The 18,586-nt window shown below is 35.9% G+C and overlaps 1 protein-coding gene and 1 long non-coding RNA gene across 7 annotated transcripts in view; one reads left to right on the top strand and one right to left on the bottom strand.

The window, feature by feature from the left end:
* The window catches only part of ATM (ATM serine/threonine kinase), a 116,795-nt gene that overhangs the window by 64,520 nt on the left and 33,689 nt on the right, over positions 1-18,586 (bottom strand). For all 6 annotated transcript variants that reach the window (XM_072821836.1, XM_072821832.1, XM_072821831.1 and 3 more), the window contains 11 exons: positions 18,220-18,309; positions 17,306-17,477; positions 16,423-16,622; positions 13,867-13,949; positions 13,615-13,770; positions 12,458-12,533; positions 12,204-12,334; positions 10,167-10,287; positions 6,098-6,271; positions 4,647-4,816; positions 3,464-3,710 (listed from right to left, as the gene is read on the bottom strand). In XM_072821836.1, coding sequence (XP_072677937.1) covers positions 3,464-3,710; positions 4,647-4,816; positions 6,098-6,271; positions 10,167-10,287; positions 12,204-12,334; positions 12,458-12,533; positions 13,615-13,770; positions 13,867-13,949; positions 16,423-16,622; positions 17,306-17,477; positions 18,220-18,309 — 1,620 coding nt within the window. The remainder of the gene's footprint in view (positions 1-3,463; positions 3,711-4,646; positions 4,817-6,097; positions 6,272-10,166; positions 10,288-12,203; positions 12,335-12,457; positions 12,534-13,614; positions 13,771-13,866; positions 13,950-16,422; positions 16,623-17,305; positions 17,478-18,219; positions 18,310-18,586) is intronic.
* On the top strand, positions 31-17,526 carry LOC140630907 (uncharacterized). The gene is made up of 4 exons (XR_012028588.1): positions 31-137; positions 1,011-1,250; positions 2,244-2,393; positions 14,880-17,526. It is a non-coding gene; the product is annotated as an uncharacterized lncRNA (long non-coding RNA).

Raw genomic sequence — 18,586 nt, 5'->3', positions numbered from 1 at the left:
AGCGTCAACATTCTGTTCCAATTGTCTTGAGAAAGGAACTCCTTGCTTGCCTCCATATGCTCAAAACCAGTTCTGACTGGCAGTGGTCCACCTAAGCAACTGAGAAACTCCATGTTCCATTTCTTGGTTCTATACATGTAACCGGGCAAACAAAAAAAGTCCCCTGAAGTTTATCCAATCGTAATTTTGACCATTAGCCAACCTTTGTTAGTCATCTTGTACTTATATAAAAAAAACAAAAAACAAAACAAAACCAAAAAAAAAAAAACACTTGAGAGTGAGCAATCTTCTTTTACTTTAAAAAAAAAAAGTTTATATATGTGTTTTAATGTAATTTCTCTCAAATAATTTCAGAAATATCTAATATCTAAATTACAATTAAACAAAAATGGTTAGGTCCTTTTTTACTTGACTCCATCTTTTATCTAATAGTATTCACTACATACGAGGTAGCCAGGATACATCAGCAAAAAAAAAAAAAAAAAAGGTAAAAAATCCTACCTTCAGAGTACTTATAGCGGAGAAGACTGATAAATCTGGTAACAAACTGGGTGGCTCACTGGGTTAATAACTGTCTGCCTTCAGCCCAGGTCATGATCTCAGGGTCCTGGGATCCAGTTCTCTGTCGGGCTCCCTGCTCAGCAGAGGGTCTGCTTCTCCCTGTGCCTTTCTCCCTGATCATGCTCTCTCTCTTAAATAAATAAATGAATAAAATCCTAAAAAACAAAATCCTGGGAAAGAGCCCTGAATTGAGCTCTCTGCCTCTCCCTCTGCTCCTCTCCCACCTTGTGCTCTCTCACTCTCTCAAATAAAATCTTTTTTAAAAAAATACACACAACATTGCTGGTTCTCTAATGTTCACCAGATTGAGGAACTTTTCCCTTAAGGTATCTATGACTTAAAGAAATGTGATAGAAAATATTCATTTGTAAAAATATTGAAGCATTTAACTTTCCTCTACCTGAACCCTCTGAAATTCAGAAATTCTCAGTGAGCATTCTTTCTTCCAGGGCAATCACAGTCATTTTGCATAAATTCAAGAAGAATCTGTTCTCCTTATAACAGGACATCATTGGGAATACTGATTATATTACCAAGGCTTTGACTGGAATGTCACATTTGAGAGAGACATACATAGACTCAGATATAACCAGACAGCTTTAAGAAACTAAGGTTGACTTTATGAAGCATTAGGCCAATAAAACTCCTTGGAAGTGTTGGCCTGATACCTTTCCCAGCAGCATTACTAGGTGAGTAAAGAGTGTCACTTCCTGGCAAGTGCAAGAATCTCAGGATGCTTTGGGAACCTCATGAAAAGGAATCACCCAAATCTAAAGTTACTGCAGAGATGTCTGATGGCAAGCACTTGGCTTGGCTTGTAAAAGTTCAATTGAGATTCCTTATAAAAAGCTCCAGCAAAGCAGATTCTAAAAGATCTATATGGTCAATCACTACTCTTGCTAAATTTATATAAATTATTAGAACAAGTTTGTTAAAATAAGACTCGTTTTACAAACTAGTTTTCATTTGATGATCTGATTAAAAATGAAGATTACTATAGTCTTTCAACAACACATCTTTATAAGTAATAGATTTTAAGCACTTGAGACTTGACACTGGTTTCATAATTTGCTCTAACCATTAAACTATATTTTTTTCTTTGGTTTTCATCAAGGTGCCTCATATTAATTACCTGACTGCTTGTGAAACAGAGTATATGATGGCGAACACCACTTGCTATGCCATCAAGGCCTTAAATAACTCAAAATGGCATGAAGATATTTTCATTGCTGCACAAGGTGAAACAAGTGCTAGTATAAAAACAGAATGTTGTGGGACGCCTGGGTGGCTTAGCAGTTGGGCGTCTGCCTTTGGCTCAGGGAGTAATCCCAGGATCCTGGGATTGAGTCCCACTTCATGCTTCCTGCATAAAGCCTGCTTCTCCTTCTGCCTATGTCTCTGCCTCTCTCTCTCTCTCTCTCTGTCTTTCATGAATAAATAAAATCTTTAAAAACAAAACAAAACAAAATAGAATGTGGTGTATATATTCCAGATATCACCAAAACTAACAGGATTGCTCAAATCAATGCTTTAAATTACTTTCTCTTCCTTTCAGTGACTGGTTAAAACTCCTGAACTGGACGACAATTATGGCCAACTATAAAAGGTCTTTTATTCAGGCTTCTCTTTCTCATTATAATATTAACCTTATTTTGTTGTCATTTCTGGTATCTCCCTGACAGACTCCTTCACTGCCATAACTTCCAGCTGACAGACGATCCTTTCTACTCAAGGAGGTTCATACATGTTGTCTACTTTGGATTGGCTGCTTCTACCTTTGGTAACTCCATTATATAAATTCTCCATGTAAGGTGCCCAAGTGGCTCAGTCAGGTAAGTGTCAAACTCATGATTTCAGCTCAGCTCATGATCTCAGGGTCATGAAATCGAGCCCAACATCAGTCTCTGTGTTCAGCATGCCTGCTTGAGATTCTCTCACCCTCTACCCACCCCCACCCCAACTCGTGCTCACTCTTTCAAATAAATAAAATCTTAAAAGAAAAAATTCCCCACCTGACCAATGTTGACCCATAGAGAGGGACATCTCTATGTCCCTATTTAGCAGAAAGAAGTTACAAAAGATGATCTTCCACCCTCAGCAATCCTCAAGATTTAAGGGTCAAAACTGTTCAGGGGAGAATGATGTGGAAAACAGTAGAAGGAAACAGATCAAATTAAGTTTCCTTAAAACCGGTAGCCCATTGACAATACTTGAGATGGGCAGAGTATAATATTCCTTCAGGAAACTCCCAACTGTCTTAATGTTAATGCCCTACCAAAGGGAAAAACAAGCTTAGCTTGACAACAGCCAGGCCTCCAGTATCCCAAGTCTTCCTGAGTCTACTTTATTGCATGAAAATCCTTTTGGAACTCCCCTTTGTCTTTACTTCCCCTTACCCAAAGTATATCATCAGCTGCTCCTCACAGTCCTGGGGCAGCAGCTCTTCTGGCCCACAGGTCTTGTCCCAAGCTTTAGTAAAATCACCTTTTTGCAATACCCCATGCCAAAAATTTAATAATTTTTAAAAACATTTTAAAGAAAAAAGAAACCATAAAATTATTCTAAAGTTTTTTAAAATTTCTGATTAAAAATACTTCATTTAAAAGTCAATCAAAAGGAAAGAACACTGTAACAACAACAGTAACAAAAATATTCATGGATTGCCTATGCTAGACAGTGATTACTACATATTAAATTTTACTGCATAAATGATGAATAGTCTTAAAACTCTGAAGTTATATCTCAGATGAATTAGAGTATGGGGAGCACTCAGTTGGTAGAGCATGTGACCCTTGATCTAGGAATCAGGAGTTCAAGACCCACATTGGGCCCACAGCCTACTTTAATTAATTAATTACATATATAAACAAATGAGATTAAGTAGATAAAAGTGAAGCCAAACCTGTTTTCCTAGTAAGTTTTCATCTTTAAGCATATCGTAGACTTTGGTAGCTGTCTCTCTCTGCTGTGCCATCCCACTATCTCCTGTACACTCATAGGCAAAGTAAGGAAGAATATTTACAAGAATCTTTGGAAAGCAGTGTGTTAGAAGACTTTTCCAATCCTCTTGAATCTGATTAGCAATGGACTTCACCTCATCAAAACGACTTCTAATCACCAGATGTGGGATCAAAACCTTGTAACATGATCTGAAAACATAAAAATTTGAAGTATATGTTATATATAACTTACCATAGTCAAATTTTATAATATAGCTCTTAAAATAATGAAGTGCTTTACTTAGTAAACATTAGAACATCACTTTATCTAGATCACTAAGCATTCTTACTCTAATTTTAGAAGTGGAATTGAAATTAAATGAAATTAAACTCTAAATAATCAAATACAAGAAACAGATCTGAGAATATACCACACTAATTCTATGATCAAAAGCAGTGGGAACTGAATTTATGTCTTCTGCATTACCAATTTATATGAAATGAAACGTGAAAGAAAGTTAGGAATTCAAACAATGTAAATACTGTTTTTGCCAAAATGAAAAGAATAAGGGCCAATAAACACATATGAACTATTTACTCATCATCCTGATACCTAAATATTATTCTTTACTTGTTCCAAACTTCTCCATTTTCAAAATTTTCTTCTTAAAAGTTAGGAGTTTGCAAAATAAATATTTTTGTATTAAACTTTAAATCTAATAAAAATAATAACAAAGTGGTTGACAGCCAAGCAACAGAAAGGAAGAACAATTTATCTTTGTCCTAGGAAAGATTATCAAATATTAAAGCTGAAAGAGCCCTTAAAGATCTATGTAATCCCTTACTGTACAGATTGAAAACCCAAGGCCCAGGGGTATTTTCATAACTTGCTCAAAGTTACAAAGCTCATTACTGGCACAGCCAGGACCAGATCCTAAGTCTACTGATTCCCTTCAATGCACTTCAATTAAAAAAGCAGCCCTGCCTCTCACACTGCACAGCCTCCCAGTTCTGTGGCATATGTGTGCATGTGTGTGTGTGTATGTTTATGTGTATGTGTGTGTAAGGTGGGGGGAAAGGAACTGCCAAACATTTCCAACTACTTTTAAAATGAATATACTTCACATGTGCCATTTGTAGACCTACCTATAGAAGTCCTCAACATTTGTGTAGTTTAGTAAAATAAAAGGGAAAGAATATAAACTATTTTCAGTATCTTGAAGATTTAGCCATTCCAAAACCAGATAATCCAAATGAGAAGCCATGAAGTCTTCTAAACATCTATATCCAAAAGTTTCAGAAACTTTCTCTAAAACCTGCACAAATCAGAAAGAAGTCAATGCTTTAAGAAACCAATGAAAAAATAAATCATTTAAATCCTTTTATTTACAAAATAACTTTGAAGCAATCATCCAACCAATGTCTTCTATACATTGATTTCCTCGTCTAGGAGATAGGGGTAATAAAACTACCTAGACTTCAGAAAGACTAAATGAGAAAAACGTATTTAATATAATTAGCACTGAGCACAGCACACAGCAAACAATAAATGTGAAATGAACAAAAATGCAAAAACATACTGTAATGCTCAACCTTTCATTATATTTCAAAGGAAGGTCTAAAGTAAAATATTGTCAGTCCTAAATCTAAATGAGAAAAATCCAACCACTATAATCCACTTAAAATAATTAGGTAGTGTAGGGGCGCCTTAGTGGGTCAGTCAGTTAAGCATCCAACTCTTGACTTTGGCTCAGGTCATGATCTCAGGGTTGTGGGACTGAGCCCCCCATCAAGGTCTATGCTCAGGGTGGGGGCTGGGGGCAGTCTACTTGGTTCTCTTCTTTTCCCTCTCCTTCTTGTCCTCCCCCTCCCAAGAAAAACAAATAAATCTTTAAAAAACAATAATAATTAGGTAATGTAATAGTATACTTTAAAAACAACAACAACAACTTCTTCTAATACTGAGAGGTGAAAGTTTAACCCATGTAGGACCGATTCCCAACAGCGTGGACTATTATGAAGTTCCATGGAAATCGTGCTGAAAGAATGCTGAGTGGTCTATCAGGTCACTGATCTATCACCAGCTCATCACACGAACAGCTACAATGGAAAGGTCTAGAACTTTCCAAACTCTGACGTGGTGGAGGGCAGAGGCAAATATTTGACAACCTAGTGCTGATGCGACTGCACACTGGACCCAAGTGCTCCTTCCCTAGGCAACTTAGAAGTTTCACAGCTCTATCATTTGGCTCCTGGCCCTGCTAGATCCAAGGTTGTGACCCAAAATCTACCAGGCAAAAAACACTTGCTACTGATCTTTTCCCCATGCATTTTTCTCAATAAAAGCAATTCCAGAAGGCCTGGTCTGGACAGTAAGTCATTCATCCTGCTAGTTCAATGAATACTTTGTGAAATACTTAATATAAAAAAAATAAACAAATACTATTTAAAGAGTTACTACTTTCCAACATTCCAAATCTAAAAAACAAAACTGTCTCCAAGCTTTTAATCAGTGACACTTCAAAATAAACTTTAACTTTTTAAATTATTTAAAAGTTACCCAAGGAGGAAAATAAAAGATATGCATCCACATGTACCTTTTTAATGAGGTGAGGTTCTAATCCATTCTCTTTCACAGACTTGCACAGTGCGAACAAAGCCTGTTTTTCACAGACAGGGCTACAGCATAAAATCACAGCTACTGTCATCAGTAAAACAGATTTTCTGTTATAAATTTCATCCAAATGTTCAGGGTTCTCAGCTCTGCAGGACTTCAAAAGAATTTTTTTTAAATACTAATATAAATATATAAACATTACAAATAAACCAGTCTAAAATTGATGTACCCATTATAATATCTAAGCAGCCAGTGAGCAGTTTTTAAGATTTCATTTATCTGAGAGAGAGACAGAGAGAAAAAGCAGGGAGAGGGGCAAGGGAAGAAAACAGACTTCCTGCTGGCAGGGAGCCTGACATGGGGCTTGATCTTGGGATTCCTACGATCATGACCTGAGCCGAAGGCAGACAGAATAATACATACTTCTAGCTTAGTGATCAATCATTATAATATCCCCACAGAGGTGAACATTTTTAACTAGCTATAAAACTGATAGAAGTTTCTCAAGGCGCCTTGCTGGCTCAGTTGGTGTAACATGGGACTTTTGATCTTGGGGTTGTGAGTTCAAGCCCCATATTGGGTGTAGAGATTACTTAAAAACAAAATCTTAAAAAAAAAAAAAAAAAAAAAAAACAGTTTCTCTTCACATTTTGAAAACTCTGCTACTCACTGATCCTACTTCCTTTTTTTCTGGAACAGGGAAAAGTAAGAGCCAAATTCCTTTACTAAATGGCCATCACTGACGTGTCTTAAGATAGCTATGAGGTTCCCACTAAGTCAGCTCCTCCACCAATTAATTCCTTATGAGAAACCGATCTACAGACTGTAACATGTTAGTTAAAAATCTTTTACTCAGAACCAAACCCAACAAGCTAGTTGGCCTCTATACAGAGGATCTGAGTCTTTTTATAAGCTTGTTCATGACATTATGCTTCTACTAATGATGTCTAAGACAGAATTTGCTTCTTTTGATAACCATTACAATGTGGATTCATGTACTGCTCTCAAGATGTAAAACTTCCTAGGACTTTTTACGAATGAATTTCTATCAGGTCAATATTTTCCCTTTTTGCATAAGACATACTAGTCTTAAAATATATGATAGACATCTCTATTGTTTATATTATTTACATTCATTTTTCCATATTGAAACTTTTTTAAAATTATTGTTTATATTATTTACATTCATTTTTCCATTATATTGAAACTTTTTTGAAATTTACATTCTTTCATGCAACTATCCTTTTCAGTTTTGTGCTATCACCAATTAGACAGTATTTGGCTAGCTGTCTCACATACTTTTTACAAACACACCAAGGCACAAGTAAGTGAATAATTTCTAACATTCAGATAACCGTGCCACTTAAGAAAAATATTATTCTAAGGGCGCCTGGGTGGCTCAATCAGTTGAGTGTCTGACTCTTAGTTTCAGCACAAGTCATGTTCTCAGGGCCATGAGATCAAGTTCCTACTTGGCTTGTGCTCAATGGGGAGTCTGCTTGGTATTCTCACTCTCCCTCTGCCCTCTCACCCCCTGCTCTCGTGTGTGTGCACCCACTTTCTCTCTCAAATAAATACAATTTAAAAAAATATACTGCTCTACGAAGAAATATAGAAATCATTAGGTTGGCTTAAAAAGACCAACATAATTCTATATTCCCTATTAGAACACTGTCTTTAATCCATTTCTTCCTACCATCACTTGCTCTCCAAATTAGCTTCTAATTAGATCTTATAAGAAATGATATTTTAAGAAGATTGAAATCATATCAAGTAACTTTTCCAACCACAGAAGTATAATATCAATTAGGAAAAAAAAAAGACAAAAACACAAACACAAGGAAGCTAAACAACATGCTACTAAACTACCAATGGGTAACTGAAGAAATCAAAGAGGAAATAAAAAACAAACAAACATGGAAACAAAACTGGAAATACAATGTTCCAAAATCCTTGGGACACAGCAAAAGCAGTTTTAAAAAGGAAGTTCAGAGCAATATCTCAAGAAAACAACAAAAAATCTCTAATAAGCAACCTAACTTTATACCAATGGAACTAGAAAAAGAAGAACAAAGGCCAAAACTGGTAGAAGGAAGGAAATAATAAAACTTAGAGAGAAAATAAATAAAAGAGACTGAAAAGAAAACAAAAAGAAAAAGAAGAAGAAAGAAAGAAAAGAAAAAAAAAAAAGATTGGGTGCCTGGGTGGCTCAGTCAGTGAAGTGTCTGCCTTGGGCTCAAGTCATAATCCAGGGTCCTGGGACCAAGCCACGGGTTGGGCTCCTTGCTCACTGGGGAGCCTGCTTCTCTCTCTCTCTCTCTCTCTGCCATTCCCCCTACTTGTTTTTTCTAATAAATGAATAAAATCTTAAAAAAAAAAAATCTAAATGTGTGAGACCTGAAACCATAAAATTCCTTAAAGAAAAAAACATGGGCAGTAATCTCTTGGACATTGACCTTAGTAATATCTGTCTGAATGTGTCTCTTCAGGCAAAGAAAACTAAAGCAAAAATAAACTATTGAGACTAGGCCAAAATAAAAAGCTTTTGCACACCAAAGGAAACCATCAACAAAACTAAAAGGCAGAAGATATTGGCAAATGAGATATCTGATAAGGAATTAACAGCCAAAATATTTCTAACTTCTACAACTCAACATCCAAAAATCACTTTGGTTAAAAAATGGGCAGAGGACCTGAATAGACATTTTTCCAAAAATATCCAGATGGCCAACAGACACATAAAAGATGCTCAACATCACTCATCATCAGTAAAATGCAAATTAAAATCAGAGATATCACTGTCAGAATGGGTGGTATCAGGAATTCAAGAAATAACAAGTACTGGTTGGATGTGGAGAAAAGGTAGGCATGCAAGCTGGTGTAGCCACTGTGGAAAACAGTATGGAGGTTCCTCAAAAAATTAAAAATGGGAATTCCCTATGATCCACTAATTACTCAAAGTGCTCACTCAAAGAAATAAAAACACTAGCTTGAAAGATACATGCACTCCTATACAATATTTACAATATCCAAGTCATGGAAGTAACCCAGTGTCCACTGACGAATGAATGGAAAAAGATGTGACTGGTGGGAGGGTATGTGTGCAGGTATGTGCGTGTGAAAGATGGAATATTACTTAGTCATAGAAAACTAAGATCTTGACATTTACAACAAATGGACCTAGAAGATGTTATGCTAAGTTAAAAAAAAAAAAAAAAAGAGGGATCCCTGGGTGGCGCAGCGGTTTGGCGCCTGCCTTTGGCCCAGGGCGCGATCCTGGAGACCCAGGATCGAATCCCACATCAGGCTCCCGGTGCATGGAGCCTGCTTCTCCCTCTGCCTGTGTCTCTGCCTCTCTCTCTCTCTCTCTGTGACTATCATAAATAAATAAAAATTAAAAAAAAAAAAAAAAAAGACAAACCCCATATGATTTCACTTACATGTGGAATCTAAGAAACAAAACAAATAAACAAACAAAAAATTAGACTATAAATACAGAGAACTAATGGTTGTCAAAAGGGAGGTGGGTGAGGGAATGGGTGAAAGAGAGAATGGAGATTAACAGATACAAATCTCTATCTATAAAATAAGTAGGTCACAGAGATGAAAAACACAGCATAGGAAATACACTCAATAATAGTGTAACAATGCTGTTTGGTGACTACACTTATGATGACCTTGGGTAATATATAGAATTACTATATTATATACTTGAAACTAATATAACATTGTAGGTTAACTATACTTCAATTTTAAAAAATTTTTTGATTAAAAAAAGGAAGCCATCTGTACTCCTATAAAAACTCAGTAAATTTTGTTTTTCCTACAAAAATAGTACATATGAGTTGAACCAAAAGAAATTGTAAAAAAAAAAAAAAGAAAGAAAAGAAATTGTGATTATTGGGCCAAGTCTAACTCACTTCAATTAGTTCACAGTTGTTTTAGTAAATTGGTGGATGCAAACTGTCTTAGGCCACACTTGGCAAAGTAACATATGGCATATTGATAAGAATTATATGATAATAGCAAATACACAGTGCTAAAATTACCACTTCTATCATTCCTTCCTGAGCTTTCAAGTACGCATTTTCAAAAGCTGTCTGCTGAAGCTTCAAAGGAAGTGCCTTCAATAATGTGGAAGAACCTCCATGTTTCATATCCTGGAATAACCTTAAAAAATAAAAAAAGCAAAATAGTTTTTTACCTTAAACACTATTTTCCAAAGCATATTATGGGACACAAATCACACTGTGAGATATACTAACATACTGGGCCTTCTTTCAATAAACCTAATGAAATCTAAGCCCATTTAAACAGGTTCAGATACAATGCTTAATATTAGGTTTTTAGCATATACTCCATTTCCTCCTAGAACTGAGAGGGTCTCAAAAAATCTTTTAGCTTATTACTCAAGTAGTCTTGAACTCAAACTAGCCCATAAAGGTGACCAATTAGAGGAAGCCTCAAACTCCTGTCGACTTGCTGTCATTTTAAAAAGTGATGTTATCCCAGGGTGCCTGAGGTAGTTCAGTCAGTTAAGTGTCTCTTGATCTCAGTTCAGGTCTTGATCTCAGATCTTGAGTTCAAGCCCCATCCTGGGGGCTTTGAAAAAAAAAAAAAAGAAAGAAAAAAAGGTGATCTTATCCCACAAAGTAGATAGCTTTAAGCCTTAGTGATCTATTTAAATTTTTATGTGATGGAGAAGAGCTGAACAAAGCTTTCATACTTTTTGGTGTTCCTGAATCCTCCAGTTTCTCTAACATCTCTTACAGTAGACCAATATTAAATATCACCAATAACCAGAAAACAAAAAAATCTCAACAAATGTTATATTCATGCCATTCTTGAATTTATACATTTTTCAAATCTTAAAGAGGCTTCTGACCACTGCTCTGCTTCATTATACTTCACTGTGTTTCTCCATACCCCTAGATCTTTAACTTCAGTGGGTATTCCCATCTTTTAAGGACTTGGGAGTCTTGAAGTAAAGTTCATGTTCATTAGCAACCCTTAAAACACAAGCCCTGAAGAGAATCCCATACCTGAGGAATTAGACACAATTCCAATTTGAGAAAATACTACTGTCAGATATTCAAACTGTTCACATATTAGGTTTATCTAACACATATATTTATGTGACTGCTGGGGCAATTTCTTTATAGCAATCTTTATTTATTGATCACCTATATCTGAATAGTAAAGTTACTCAAATGATTTTCAGTTTTGGTGATTTTAAAGCATAATTTAACTTCCTTTTTCAAATACTAATTTATTTTATAAATTACTGAACACCTACCACATGCCATTATTGTTTTTGGTGCTCAGTATACAGCAATGAACAAAACAGACAAAAAACTAATGCCTTCTAGAAGCTTATATTTTAGGTAGATGTGTTATATTTAAAACAACGTTCCAAGTAGTCATTCATGCTACTGAGAAAAACAAAGAAGAGGTACTTTATCTGCAGGGAGTGTAAGGTGGAAAAGGCAGAGACAGGTTACAATTTAGATTTTAAAAATAAAATAAATAAATAAATAAATAAATAAAATTTAAAAAAATAAAAAATAAATTAAAAAAGATTTTAAAAATCAACTGGACAACCTGATAAACATGTAGTGCTAGGAAATTAATATTGCTTCTTCAAGTATTCAAACACTACACAGGTCGCTACAATAGAATTACTCCAGTGCCTAACTATATATTCATTCAAATAAATATAATTGCAATTAGCACAATGTAAAATGTGCTAATCTTCATTTACAAACTCATGTAAAAATCACAGTAATAATATCCAACCATTCAATAAGTCCCATAAGTGGCAGTAGACACAGCTCATTCAACTCCACCTCTTCACTAGCTCTATGGCACTGACCAAGTTACTGTCTCTCGAAGCCACTTTTCATTTGTAAACTGGAGGAATTAGTGGTATCTCAGTGATAGAACTGTCAGAATTAAGAGAAAACATAAATGCCAAGCACATGGTATATGCTCAGGAAATCCTGGCTATTTTTTGTACAACAAGCTGTGCTACACATGACATTAACCCCTGCAACACCCCAGACACATCAGGAATCTAGACCCATTACCTATTGATTGACTCTGCAGCCAACATGCTAACTTGATGATGATTATCAGCAAGAAAATGTGGAAATACTTCATTTACAGGGAAGTCTTTTCCCATCACATTAAGAATAGCCCATTTTGAATAAGGATCAGCCTATGGGAAAAGAACAACTGGTGTTAAATATGAGAGAAAAATCATCCAGTTACAAACAGAAACAAGGGCTACTTTAAAATTTTTAATGGAGAACTTACTAACAATTAACATGAAATAACTCACCTCAAGCAAAGTTTTAAGGCATTTTACTAGTGCCATTCTTACAGAGAAAGTGCATTTCCCCTCTTTTGCTAAGTGCCTGAAACAAAAGTGTTTGAAAGTCAAATAATTATTCCAATAAAAGCATAGTCAAAAAATTATTGGATATTACACTTAGTCTTACATTCTTATCCTCCCATACTAAAATTTCTTTCCATATTAAATTTAATTCTCATGTGGCACACGCTGGTCAATATTCTCAACTTTCGTTAAGAAAGTTAGTTTGAGGGACACCTGGGTGGCTCAGTGGTTGGGTACCTGCCTTCAGCTCAGGTCATGATCCTGGGATCCAGGATCAAGTCGCACATCAGGCTCCCTGTGAGGAGCCAGCTTCTCCCTCTGCCTATGTCTCTGTCTCTCTCCCTCTCTCTCGGTCTTGTCTCTCATGAGTAAATAAATAAATCTTAAAAAAAAAAAAAAAAAAAAAGAAAGAAAGAAAGATAGTTTGAAAATGAGTTCATTTGGGGCCCCTGGGTGGCTCAGTCACTTAAGCATCTGCCTTCGGCTCAGGTAAGGATCCCAGGTGCCTGAGATTAAGCCCCACAATGGGCTCCCTGCTCAGCTGGGAGTCTGCTTCTCCCTCACCCTTTTGCCGCTCCCCCTGCTCATGCTCTCTCTCTTGCTCACAGTCTCAAATGAATAAAATCTTAAAAAAAAAAAAAGTTCATTTTAATATACATTGTTTTATGATTATGACTCTTCTATGGGCTATCATACTTCAGCATACCATGTTTTAAACTTACATTAAAAGGAAATCATTTGTAAAGTTTCATTCTTATATCAAAGATTTCAAAACCAAATTCTATACTGATTCAGAAGTCCTTATCAATCAAGTGGGTTCAAGAGTTCTAAACTACATGTGTGTTCTTATGTAAGTATCATAAAGTTACATCACACAGTGACTACATGCATAAAATAAACAGAAGCTGACAAGGCCAATGTGTTCACTAGTTCTTCAAGCAATGAAGGAGGAAAACAGAAGCTACACACTACTGTTGTTAAAGGTTGTATACAGTTACATGCAAGGATTAGCATAAATCACTACGTAGAAATGCAAAGTTTGTAATTGTATCCAGAGCAGCAAAAGAACATTAAGAACTCCACAAAAACTCTGTACCTACCAAAATGCTCCAATCACTGTTAGAAACTGCCCTTGAGCATCCCTTGTGTTTTCAGCATCCATATTGCCTTGACACAGGTTCCTCACTATATGAACAATGTGGTTTAAAACTGCCTTACAAACATCCTGGTCACGTCGATACAAAGAACACACATTGCTGCAGTGAAAAAAATTTAACTTTGTAAGTGTAACAGAACATACCTATTAGCTTATAAATTTAAAGTGAACACAACACATGGCTTTAATTTCTTACGATAGTGGTTTTAGAAGTTCAACAACCTCTTCCATTGGCAAAGGATATTCTTCTCCAGGAAGCTCCTTCAAAAGCACTAGATACTAAGATAGTTGAAGAGAAAAAAAATCATTTTTTTCATAAATGATTTACTAAGTATAAATGTAACCATAAATTCAGCCATTAATGCATGCACATGTATACACACACACATACACGGTGAATTTTCAAAAGAGGCAGTACAGTAATAAAGAGGTCTGAAGTTAAACAGAGCTGGATTCCAATGCCAGCACTACAACCTGTTACCTGCATAGTTAAAAACTTACCTTGTCACCTGAGCCTCTGTACTCGCACCTATAAAATAGGGATATAGCCCTTAGCTGGCCAGATTGCTGTGAGGACTAAAGGAAATGAATGTAAATGTCTACTATTTATTGTAGGAATTCATTAAGTAGATAGCTGTTACTACTGTTGGGATTAAGAGCTTGAGCAAGAATCTGAAATTACTGTTAATGTCTCTATGCTCCAAAAATAATGCTTGAAGATAAAACTTAATGGTTAAAAACTGTTCTATGAATGAATTTTGGACAGTGGAGATAATTGTGGGCAGGGAAAAAGTAGAATACCCTCAGTTATCTTCCTATGAAGCGATCTTATAGGGTTCTCTATGCTACCGTTGGTACCAAGGACCACTCAGCAACTACAGGTATAATCATGGTAGTTGGGCAGCCCGGGTTGCTCAGTGGTTTACCACCACCTTCAGCCCAGGGCCTGATCCTGGAGACCGGGGATCGAGTACCACGTCAGGCTTCTTGCATGGAGCCTGCTTCTCCCTCAGCCTGTGTCTCTGACTCTCTCTCTCTATGTCTCTCATGAATAAATAAATAAAATCTTTAAAAAAAAAAATCATGGTAGTTATAACAAGGCAGCCAGTTCCTGAGAGCTGCCAAATCCCTTTCTAGTTATAGTAAGAAATCAGAAGGCATTTTTCTCTATCATGTACATGTAGAAAAATGTTTCTTATTCCTTTTCAGATATTATAAAAGAAGATTAAATTGGACCATCTTAAATATTCGTGTTGAGAATCACATGTGTGATGTTATTAATTAAGTGTCTTGAACTGATTTTAAGCACCAAGGCCTCAAGAAAAGTACACAGACCTCCTCATTGGTCAGAGCTGGATACTTGACTAGTTTGCCAGGGTCAAAACCAGGGTATCAAACAGGATTCAACCAAGCATGTTTGCTGGGGTCAGAGGATCAACCCACTTATTCACTGCAGCTGAAACATGACGAGAGATTCTGGCACGGACTCAACCTACCTGACCACGAAAGGTTCTAATCAGGGAATTCCCCTGGCATGTTTCCAAAGGGCTGAGGAAACAAAGGCATATGTGCCAATCCACTGGGACTGGGGACATGATCACAGACTCACCCAGCAGATTTGCTGAGCCAGAGGCTCCCTCTCAATGTTCACCAGTGCTGGGGCAAGGAGGATGGCCTCCATGGTCAGGAGGTACATTACATGTAAGAATTCTGAGTGAATATACTGTACTGAAGGTGAGTGGGAAGCCAGCTTTCTTCCCGTTGGGAAAGGGAGCTACAAATACGGACAGAGAAAAAACACAAATTCTACGATGTTGGACTGGAAATGAAGATATCTATCTGTATATGGATAGACTGGGGGTGGGGGGTAGGGCAGGAGAGGGATTTCTTTTCTAGTATTCTCACCAAAACCTAAATCTAAATCTAATAATTATGAGGAAATAGACAAACCTAACATGAGGGCTTTTGGAGAACAAATGGCCGTCCTATTCAAAAATACGAAGGTCAGGAAAGGTAAGGAAAAACTAAGGAACTATTCCAGGTTCAGAAACTGAATAGACCTGACACCTAAATGCAATGACATAATGTTAGTTTCCTGATTATACTGTGCGTATATAGGACAGTATTACTGTTTTTGGCAAACACGCACCAAAGTACAAGGGCATCACATCAGCAACTTAATCTCAAAATGTTTCAGAAAAAAAGACGTATGTGTGCATGCACCCAGAGGGAGAAAATCAAACAGCAGATTTAGTAAAATGTTAACTGTGGAAGTGTATGAAAGGAATAGAATTCTGTAACTTTACTGTCACTTCAAAATTATATCAATATATATTAAACTGTATATTAGCAAACTAGAATTTAAATAAAAACAGAAAGAAAATTTTTAAAGCAAAAAAAACTTTAAAGTATATAGATTAAGGTCAAGGCAAGATTCAGAGCTCAACTACAAGGTTATGTATTATTTTTACATCAGAGTCTGTTTCCTAGCCTACTATAAAATAATTTATAATTAATAACTCAAAATAATAAATCTATCCAAAGTCCATGCAAGTCCATTCAGTATCCACTTAAAATTTTTTCACAGTACATTAAAAGAAAAACTGTATTTTATAACTAGCATCAGACTCATTCCTCAAGGAAGCAATTTCAAACCATCAGAGGTACTGTAGGATTCTTACAAATCAGTCTGTTAACATTTATCCAGCAACAACAGGCAGAACTGAAGATATGTCACTTTCCCTTAACTCACCATGTGCAGATGGAGAGATTTACTAGGGTCGAGCACGCTAGAATCAATTAACATTAACAATTTCCTCCGAATGTCAGCTGCTCTAAATGACACAGTGCTGGTCTGAGCAGTAGTTACACACACACACAAGAACTTGAGCATGTCCAAGAAAAGCAGATCTTGCTTTGACAGATGTTCTTCAGCTAAAGGATTCATGGCACCTAAAAATAAAAAGCACTTATTAAAACTAAGAAAGGGATGCAGCAAACACATATATTGAATATTAGCTCAAATATCCTCTGATCTACCAAAAAAGAGAAGTTATCCTATGATTCTGTCATCAAGAAATAATCTATGGGAAAATTTATACAAACAAACTTATTGCAATACTGATAATTATAGAGAAATAAAACGGAGTCTAAATTTCTGGCAAAAAAAATGGTAAACTGAACTATGATAAATATGTTAATTGGGATATTATGAAGTCATTACAAAGGATAATTATCAATACAATAACTGAATGAAAAAATGCTATAATTGTTAAAAGAAAATGAACAAGCCATAAAAAAGCATTTGAATGTTGATGCTGATTGTAATAACAGATAAAGACTAACAGTGATGGCCCTATGAGTATTTTCATTCTCCTGCTTTCTGTTTTCCAAATAATCCATGATATGGTTCTATATTTTTAGTAAATATGTTGAACTCCTGTCATGAAGAATAAAACAACTAATAAAATTCAATAAAAAATCAGAGAAATCTAAAGTATACAGAAAAGAACAAACATAATAGACTATACAAGGGAAAATAAAATGAGCATAATATTGGTATCTATGAGGCCTTTTATAATGCCAAGTCATTACAGAAAGGTAAAAGAAATCCCAAGCAGGAAATATGTATTTACCAATAGTACTCTGGCCCTCTCCAGATACATTTGCATCACTAGCACTGCCAGCAGGGGAATCACTGAATAGATTCATGGATGACTGATCTTCCATCTCCATCAGATTGTCATCAGTATCGTCTTCCATTGATTCTACTTCTCCAAAGTCAAATGGCTTTCTGATAAAGGACGCCTTCAAAGAAGAAAAAGAAGTGCTCAAACTGGCTTCTTTCAGTAGCATGATGCAGTTAAAATTCATCTATTCAAACAAATCAACATTCACGTGTATGAACACTGCAGTATTATTTCTATTAAGTGTCCAACAATAAAAAATGGATATATAAATCATTACATCAATATAATAATAATATGCAACCCTTTAAAATAATTTTGGTTTTTTTTTAAGTTTTATTTGAGAGAGAGGGAGATAGTGTGCCAAGTAGAGGTGGGGGGTGCTGGAAGGATAGGAGGAGGGGAGGGAGAGAGAATCTTAAGCAGGTTCCACACACAGCACAGAGCCTGAGGTGGGCCTCAATCTCAAAGTTCAGAGATCGCGACCTGAGCCGAAACCAAGAGTTGGACATTCAACCAACTGAGCCATCCAGGCACCCCTTTTGTTTTTATTTTTAAGGATAGATGATTATTTTAAATTCTGGTACAGTATTACACAGAAATACATATAAGCCTGAATAATTAGTTTCCAATCATTCAGTCTGTTATTAATTATTGAAAATCTATAAGTTGAGCAGTATGTAAGGTCCTGACATTAAGTAGCAAACAATATGTTCTTTCTGAAAGCCAAGTAATTTTAATTTTCCATATTTAAAAAACCATGAGATGACACATATTGTGAGATGTATCCCTACTGAAGAGAGATATCAATGAAAAAATATCTTAGAATCAATGAAATGAGTTGGTAAAACAAACATACTTACCAAACTTCTACATATATCTGCAATATCATTCATTAGCTTTGATGTCAACAATCGCAGGAAAAATCGAGATGCTATCTTATTTGGACTGGGCTGTAATTAAGTCAAAAAGCAAGCAAAAACAAAAAAAAAAAGGTTATTCTTGGCAGATAATATTTTCTCTCTCTTTTTTTTAAAGACTTGATTTATTCATGAGAGACAGACAGACAGAGACATAAGCAGAGGGATAAGCAGGCTTCATGCAGGAAGCCTGATGTGGGACTCGATCCCAGAGTCCTGGGATTATGCCTTGAGCCAAAGGCAGACGCTCAACCACTGAGCCACCCAAGCGTGCCTATTTTCTCTTATCTTAAATGAAATACAGATTTTT

This window comes from Canis lupus, chromosome 3 (assembly GCF_048164855.1).
Source record: "Canis lupus baileyi chromosome 3, mCanLup2.hap1, whole genome shotgun sequence".
In the NCBI taxonomy this organism is placed as follows: Eukaryota; Metazoa; Chordata; class Mammalia; order Carnivora; family Canidae; genus Canis; species Canis lupus.
This window is presented reverse-complemented; position numbering and strand designations above follow the sequence as displayed.